Source organism: Cynoglossus semilaevis, chromosome 2 (assembly GCF_000523025.1).
Source record: "Cynoglossus semilaevis isolate Cse_v1.0 chromosome 2, Cse_v1.0, whole genome shotgun sequence".
Classification (NCBI taxonomy): Eukaryota; Metazoa; Chordata; class Actinopteri; order Pleuronectiformes; family Cynoglossidae; genus Cynoglossus; species Cynoglossus semilaevis.
The window spans coordinates 16,020,902-16,030,112 of NC_024308.1; the positions used below are offsets into that span (position 1 = coordinate 16,020,902).

Sequence of the window (9,211 nt, forward strand, 5' to 3'; positions counted from 1 at the left end):
ACAGAGCAGCATCAGAGCTTCAGCTGTGTTTTCCTGAGGAGTGTCCCTGTGAAGGGAGTCAACTAGAGCTTCACAGACATGTAGACTGGAGCATCTTTATTTTCACCAGGACTTCTGTGGTTTCACTGAGGGAAGAGATTGCTTAACACCATGACACCAAGGTCTGATAATTGCTATTTTTAAACTGCTTTTTTGCTTGATTGCTTAAACTGAAAACATATGTCCATAACAAATTCTCCTTGTTGATAACTAACTGGGAAGTACCGAATTACACTGGTTTAAAAATTAAGTTACCATAGCCAAATAGTGTTTATGTTGTTGATTTACTAATTTTTATCTTTTTTATCCCAGGTTTCTCAGGTATCCCAGGTTTGGTAGATTGCTGGTGTTACCATCATCTCTTTTGGTAGATTGCTGGTGTTACCATCATTACAGCCATCCGGACCATTTGTTACAGTCTGGTTTATGTAGTAAAAGCAGACAGTGAAGAAAGAGTAGAGTAGCTCATTTCAAGAGCATCACAAACATTTTAATAATCCAACGACGACACCAACAACAACAACAACAAACTGAAAGCATTCTCAACCAAGGCAAAGGCAAAACCTGGATAGGCGATCGAGAAAGGAAAGTGTCCGGATAAGAAGGGTGTGAAGAGGAGGCGTGGCGGCGCAGTGAGAAAGAGCGAGAGAGAGAGAGCGAGAGTGAGGCTCAGAGGACAGTGAATGCAGCACACACCCTGAGATGCTGTGCTGGTTTAGAGAAGACGAGATGTCGATCCAGGAGCTGCTACAAAGGGTGCGATGTGTCATCACTCATGTTGGTAAGTCGCATCATTTCTTTTGTGTTTGTGTGTCAGATTTTGAGAGGTAAACGGCTTCTGTTTGGTTTTCTCTGAGAAAGATGTTGGATTCTCGCTTATACTGCCTCCTGGAGGATTACTTGAATGTTTAGTGGAGGACACACTCGAGGACATGTTTTTGTCCCTTTAAAAAAAGACAGAGACTGAGGCATTCAGACACAGTCTCGGGGGAATCGCCTCCTCTAATCCGGACCTGGAGGGAGGAGGGGATACGGCGTGCGTGGATATGGCAGTGGCTCATGGGATGGAGAGAATATTGTTAAAAAAAAACAACAACCATTCTCATTGTTTTTATGATATTCATTTAGCAACATAGACAACCTGATTTCAACATCACTCAATCTGCATCTTTCCCTCGCAACTGTCCGTCTGACATTTTTCATCTTTCACATTGCCCCCTGCATCACATCATGTTGCCCTGTCTTCTCTTCTCTGATCGCCTCTTCCTCAATTTTTTCCACTCTGTCTTCCTGTTCTGTGTTTTCTCAGCAATCAATGAAGTAGGTTAATGTGCCATGTGCTCGACAATTGTGTACAGCATCCTTCATGATAGCACTTCCTGTGTAACACTGCGTCTACGGCCGGGTGGATGCTGCCAATAGGGGAATTCTACAAATGGTACCCATGGAAACGTAGCTAGTGCTTTGCTAGGCTATGAGACTCCGAATTCATTGGTTTCTCTGATTCCCTTGAAAATATTATATTACTGTACAGCATTTCTTTGGTAACGTACCGTAATTGAACATGCAGAGGCAGAGACTTTATCTTCACTGTGATCGATCTGTGCACTGAGCTTCTCTGTGACTCAAAGGCCTCATGGAGGTGCATGAGTGCAGATGCTAACATTTTAATTTCTTTAAAAGAAAATAGGAATCAATCAATTTATCTAAATCAACTTCAAAACAAGATATATTGATGTTAAAGACATAGTATTTTTAAAGTATTTTTAATGTATATACACTGTATATGGGTCAAACTAAGGCCTGGGGGCTGGATGCGGCCAATTCAGCTTTTTAATCTGGCCTGCCAAACTTTTCCAAATGTATTTATATTATAATAATAAAAAAATATATTATAGGTATACTTCTGCCTTTTCCCTGCAATACTCACGTTTCCCCAGTAGATGGCATAGAAAAAGATTTTAGTCTTTATGCATGACTTTTACTTGTCATGTTTCTTATTTCACACAAACTCTCCATCTATCTGCTCCTGACCCTGTTCAATTTTAGGACACATGTTGCCCGTGAGTCAAAAAGGTTGCCCACGCTTGGTATATAACATGTTAAACATTATTATGACTTAAGTATTTTATCTATCTATCTATCTATCTATCTATCTATCTATCTATCTATCTATCTATCTATCTATCTATCTATCTATCTATCTATCTATCTATCTATCTAATGTAGTCCATCAGATTAATTAAAGACTAAAAATAGACCATCACTGTGAAAGCAGCTGTGAATGGTTATTTGCCCCCACTGTGATGCATTGGCAACCTCATCCTTTAAAACCCTGTCCAGTTAGAGGTAGAGGATAAATGGATGAACAGACAAGTGTAAACAGTTAATTGTGGTTTTGAAATATTTATGCGTACAATACACAAAAGCACTTCTAAAAAGTGCATCCTTGCGTAACAAGGGATACTACGCTGGTTTTACGAGGGCAGACCTGTGTTACTGTTTTTCGTGGCTAATGGCTAACACCTGGGATTGATTCTAACGATCAGCTGCTGGAAGGCATCCCACTGTGAATGTTTTCTGATTTTAAGCTCATTATGAAAAAAATGTTTGTCAGCTGGATTACAATAAAATAATACATATATGTTTATATGAATATAATTTTGTCATTGCAGAGGACTGACCAGCAGAGAGCTCACTTGAGCTGTGGTTCTGGTCATTGTCACGTCCTGTACCTTCTCTGGCCATGTCATCTCAGTCAAACACTTACTACTTATACAGTACCTTCTGTGAATAACAGTTTGAAAGGGTTGAGGTAATAAATCGCTTTTTGTAGGTTCAAAACAGTCTTTTTTTAAAATTTGACAGCTCTTTTTGGAGGTTTATTTACAGGTTCTACGCTTGATTGATGTGCAAGACCCGTACTTCCTTTAATGAACAGATTCCTTAATTCATACACACCAGCCACCGATATGGACATTTTTTTTAAGTATATTTAAAATATGGCTTCCAACAAAGTTGGTGGACAATTATAAAACCTGTGATTGTAGTCCTATTTTATTTCATATTCCATTGTTTTTATGCAACAAAAGAATATGAATTTATTTAATGACAACATAATGTTGTTTAAGCGTTACGATTACTCTTTCTACTATATTTACCCTTTTTAAAAAATCCAAAACTAGTTTAAAAAAAAAAACCAGTGCAGTCAATTTAAACTGATTGCAGTAAATAATAAATAAAAAACAGTGCAGTCAATTTAAACTGATTGCAGAACACCATGCCATTAATCACAGTTAATATTTGTATTTCTTGCCAAGCGCTGAAACCCCCTCCCCCGAAAAACTCAGTAACCCTGTTAAAGACCTCAACAGTTCCACCTTTTCAACACATCAACACAATCTCACTCCGTAAGCATCATCCGAAGATGAGTCATGAGATAGCCTTCTGTTTGTCTCTGGTGATGTCACACAGCAGCAGGGGTAGTGATTTCCCATAAGGCTCCTCTAATAATTCATGAGTGTACGTCATGGTTTATTGATCTGCCTCTGGAATGGCCTTGTGTCTCACAAGAGGCGGCAACATACTGTGCCGCTATATGGATCTAAACATCATAACCCTAATCCTAACCCTTTATATTTGATTTGATTTTATAAGAACTAGGCAACATAGAGGTGTATTGTTATAGGGATAGTAGAAATAGTAAGCACAAGGAACACATTTTAACTATTAAAACATTTTAGCTGAATTAAAATGTGTGCATTAAAATAGGTATATAGGGCAGAGCAGTTTTTCAAATTTAATAATATAAAACTCTAATGAGCAATGGTTTTACAACAGCCTATGTGTGCTCCTCCGCCACCATCCATAAGTTGCTCTGTTCTTATTGTAGTACCTATAAACCACTCACACTAGCTCCCATCCTTTGTTGCCATGACGTCAGATCTGCATTCTCTTTGCTTCCTCTTCCTGTCTCCAACAGGGTGGGAGTGTTACGTGCTTCGGCTTTTGTTTTTACTTCTGTCAACTGGACTCCAGCCAACTGTCCTTCCATGTTCTTTTCACACAAGACCGTTCCTGGTCTCTCTCCTGACCTCTTGACCTCCTGAGAGTCAGGGCATATATATATATATATGTATGTATATATATATGTGTACATATATATATACAGTCTGTATATGTGTGTTAGGACAAGGACTTCTATCTATCTATCTATCTATCTAATCTATCTAATCTATCTATCCAATCCTAACCCCAGTCCGTCCATCCATCACTCTCTCTATTTCTCTCGCTCTCTTTGTTTTGGGTTGTTGTACGCTTTGATTGAATTTGTTTTTTATAGTTATCGCATTTCTATGAAACTATAGTTCTATAAATGTGATAGTTGTCCTACTTCTGGTAGGATCCAATGTGACAAGAAACCGTCACATACGGACAAGGAAGCACAGCGAAAGAAGAATCAACTGTGCACAGGGAGGTTTTTAATGCACAGGTGAACCGTGTCTGGAAAGGGTTAGACAATCACAGGAAAAAAGGCAGGATGTAGAACAAGGCAAGGTTCACACAAGGAGGGAAACCTGACTTTAAGAGGGAACTCTTAAGTAATACAGCGGAGAATTGACATGTAAACAAAAACCAACCAACCATTGGTTTTCGAAGAACACTATTAACACTAACAACATAAAATAATGTAAAAAGAAAAAATCAACTCATCCTGGTTTTGTCTGTCTTTAAAGTTTTTTAAGTACAGTACGTAGTAACAGGAATATGCACAAAAGGTAATGCATACTTGGAAAATAACCAATAACCAATAATGAACGTGTTAATTTTTTTTTTAAACTTGAAACTTAGAGAAAGTATGTCCAAATTGACCTGAAGACAAAGTCAGGACTGACAGAAGACAGACAGGGGGACACAGCAGGGCTGCCTGAACTGATTGTTGTTGAAAATGAGTATAAGACAGAACAGAGCTGGTCACAGGGCTCAAACCCCTGCTGCACCACACACCCACAACACACACGCACACACACACATTCCCCTGTTTCCATGATCACTCCCTCTCCGACACTCCAGCCATCTTAGTAAAGAATGGGGCTTGTCGTGCTGCGGTGCTAAGGAAAAACTGTGTCTCTGGAACTGTGTGTATGTTTGTGTCGGGGTGTGTGTCGTACTGTATGTTATGCTGCTGTGGATACGACTGTGGACACTGCTTTAGGTGCTTCGTTCTGTGTGTGGATTACTCCAAAGAAGGAGCGGGAGCCAGATGGGATCTGTCATTTGTAAGTTAATGTCACATATTGCTGTTTTATATGTGAACAGCTTATCACTACTTATTACTGCTATTTATTACTGCTTATCACCAGCAGATTGTCATGAGTCAAAGGCAAAGGTGTGTCAGAATGTTTCATGTTAGATAAACCGAGTGAAACATAACTCAAGGTACAGTAGTTTCTTGCCCTCATGTGTCTCAGCAGTGTAGACTGTTAACTGATGACTGTAGGCTGTGGAGCGCAGCTCACCGGTATGTTTATGTCAGTGTTCACGGTGATGAATATGTATGATGTCATCACTGGAAAGACATTTTATTTGATATAATGATAGGCAAGTTCAGTGTTTCTACGGTAATTGCGTTACACGCCTCATGGTTGTCGCCTCAAGTCAGTGTTTCCAAATCTTTTTTTAAGCCAAGGCAGATATATTTTTCTGTATAAAGAAATATCTCACAAAATGTGAGTTTATGCAGGTAAATATAATAATCGTTTAGTTTAAATCTACTCTCAATTTAGTAAAATCTTGTCCTGTTTAGTTGAAGACAACACTGATATACTTGCAGGAATTGAAGAAAGACAGTCACCAGTCACCAAGCCATTAATACATTTTCGTTTTGAGACCAGTTAATTGGATCATTTTCGATGGCACATCTGATCAAGCCATTAATACATTTTCGTTTTGAGACCAGTTAATTGGATCATTTTCGATGGCACATCTGATGATCGTTGCAAAATGGAAAAAATTGTGAAGTAGAGGCATGATCATTATTTTATTATTTACGTATATGTTTACCTTTTACGAACCCCCCGCCCCCCACACTATTATCATTATTCCACTGACCCATGTCCTGGATTACAAGTACCCACTCTTAGAGAAACAATGTCATTGAATATAACTGAAGGGAAGTCAGTTCTGTTTGTCCTATCACAGGTTTTCCTATTCAGTGAAGGATATCGGAGCCTGCAGTTTTACTGTGAAGTGGTTAGAGACGGTGTGATCAAACATGTCACACATCCGGTCTCTCCGGGTTGATCATCAATATTCCCGTGACTTGCGGTGTTTCTAACCCACTCCTATACACAGAAGAAACCTACAGACCTTAAGAGTAAACTCTGGTTATCTGTTCCAAAGGTTACTGCAAGTGTGTGTGTGTGTGTGAAAAAAACAAGAATAAGCTGCTTTGTGTGCTCGTACAAGGACCGAAAAGAAAAAGAATATCAGAAAGAAAAAAGGCCCAGCTGACTGGGCTTTTCCAAATAGTATTAGAGTTTTTACTCAACCTAATTTAATTTGTTTAACCTATTATTACCTTCTGCATAACAACCTAGTTTAATGGGATTATCCTCAATGGCTGTGGACCAGTTGGTAGAAAGGAATTTTCATCCGCAGCTGGTTAGGCAGCATTCGACATGAAACAATAATATTTACTATTCATTGCGATGGATATGGCAATACAAGAACAGCACGGAAAAAACACAGGAAATTCAACCTTATCCACTTTATCCGCTTTGATTTGGCAATCAATGCCATTTTGAGAATTTGTTTGTTCCAAAAAGCTAGGCATTCTGCACACGTATCCTTCTACAAAAAGTAAATTACTTGCAGCTGGGATTGAAACACTTCTGTTCACCTGATTCATTGGGACATAACAGATGATCTGTTTACCGGCTCTTCATCCATTCAATTTCCGAGAATTAAGTTTTGTATACTGTGGAATTGTACCATTTTTAATTATCATGGATGGCACCCATTTGGGTCATAAGCTAATATGCTAATTTCTTTTAACAATCTTGAAGCATTGGAAACAGTCCTGACCCTGATCTTACAGACACACGCATGAAGACATGCAAATGTTGAGTAATAGGCTTTACTCTACCTTCTAATGCAGAGATTAGAGCAGAGCAGGTTAGGGAAACCTGGAGCTGCTCTCCAGGGAGGGACACACACACACACTCACACCCAAGAAGAGCTGCAGTGGCCATTGTGTTTGTGGAAAGAAGCTGTGATCGTGTGTGGGTGAGGGACGAGGGGACTTTGTCTCCCTGCTGCAAAGCGGCGATCAGGCGCCATAGAGAGATGCATCGGGAAAAGAAGGTGCACAAGCATGCACGCATGCTCACTGGCTGCTCTCAGGCGTAGTGAGGTAGAGCTCTGACTGTAGATGGACAGTCCAGATAGGTGGATTTACTCCGGCTCACGATCCACCTGTCCTCACTGTGGTAACTATGGGGAAGGCTATTCCACCGTGCGGATCTCGACGGCCGAGATGGAGTCGTACCATCACTTCCTTAAAGTGTGTCAGCACGCTGAGACAGCCTCACGTACGTCTTCGCTATCTCTTGTAACGTAGATGGTGTATATATCCAGTATGTGTGTGTGCTTTCCGGTGTTAGCTAACTCATAGTGTTAGCTTGTGAAGGTGGGGGTGAGCAGAGGTGGTATTCTGTCTGCTAGATGGTCACAGTTAATGTACCACACCTGGTAGAAGAAGTAAACTTTCATTGGTAATTATTTTTTTATAGTAATGTACTCTTTAATGTAAAGAGGATGTGTTAAGGAAACACACTGAAAAACACATTAGTGGACATTTCCACATTTGCAGCTGTCTGAGTTTGTTTCAGTGGCAAAAAGACCAACAAGATTCCACATCCTGAAACCTGAGGTTGAGTCAGAAAGCACGGTTGTTTTCGTCATCTGATCTGCCCCTTTTTTTTGCAGTGTTTTAGCAATTTTGCTTGAGTCATTTCACAGAAACCGAATAAGCACATTACTAGTCATGCTGATACAGCAGTTTAGGGTCTATCTTTATCTGTATTTCTCCAAAAGACGTCTCCAGAGTTAAAGGTCTGTTCCCGTACCTGACCAGCTGTGTAAGGAATGGTGACCAAACCTTTTTTCCCCCAGCAGCTTGGTTTCTCATTAGGGTTTTTAAAAGGGCTGTGCAAAAAATATTAGCTCACAGCTGTGTTAGAAAAAAGCAACAATATTTTCCGTAGTTTAAAAGCGCAACTATGACCCTGTGTAACAGAGTTAACACAGTTTGACTTGATTTTTAATTTCCAAATGCCAGTAAATTTCATCATAGTAAATGTTCATATACAGAAGATATTAGTGTTGCTTGACGCCCCTGCTTTCTTCTGGCCCTTGTCACATACAATATAGAAACGAACAATATGTTTGTCCGTGCCTCACGTGCTTGTCTGAGTGTTTGTGTCTCAGCATGTACAAGGCCTATTATCAGCAGATCCTGTCATTAGACATCCTCTGATTGTTTTCTTGTGCTGAAACATTCTTCCTGGAAGCCATTGGTCCTCCCGTCACGTGCTTTTCCAGCTTGAAGAGTTAGACGTTCAAAATAAGAGGTTCCGTGCAGTCCCTACAGTATGTGTACAGTATGCGTGCGTGTGTGCACCAATTAGAAACTTCTGCCCGGAAAAGTACGTAAACCATATGGAGAACCCTGAAGTACATTCTCACCTGGTTTGCATTTATTTGCTCGTATAGAACGCAGTAAAAAAACATTTAAAGCCTTATAATAAAAGCGGAACAGAGCTGAGGGACGACACAACGAGAAAGACAGCGTGAAATGATGAAGGTCCTAAACTGATTCCAAATAGTTTTCCAAAACACGTGGAAAACAGGCAAGTTATTCACAAGGAAGACAGGGGTCAAAAGTCAGAAGTCTGTGGAAAAGACTTGGTGACTCCTGTTGGGAGAAGATGACGAACCGTTTGGCAAAAACTGCGTCGAGGAGACTAACTCACAAAGTGAGTTAAGTTGAGAGTTACTACACTCTGTTCATCACTACCAAAACCCACAATCTGCGACTTACTCTTTTGTGATTTATTCAAAAGAAATGTTGACCAAAATGTGACCACCCTAACCCTAACCCTAACCCTAA

General features: G+C 39.9%; 1 protein-coding gene across 5 annotated transcripts in view; it reads left to right on the forward strand.

Moving 5' to 3' along the window:
- Window positions 1-404: 404 nt before the first annotated feature.
- The window catches only part of mcf2l2 (MCF.2 cell line derived transforming sequence-like 2), a 52,737-nt gene continuing 43,930 nt past the window's right edge, over window positions 405-9,211 (forward strand). The window contains exon 1 of one of the 5 annotated variants that reach the window (XM_008338647.2): window positions 405-820. In XM_008338647.2, the coding sequence (XP_008336869.1) occupies window positions 742-820 (79 nt within the window). In that variant the 5' untranslated portion in view covers window positions 405-741. Of the gene's footprint in view, window positions 821-4,545; window positions 5,319-6,055; window positions 7,632-9,211 lie in introns of those variants that run through there. The other 4 variants (XM_008338650.3, XM_025066135.1, XM_008338648.3 and 1 more) reach the window with 4 other exon arrangements.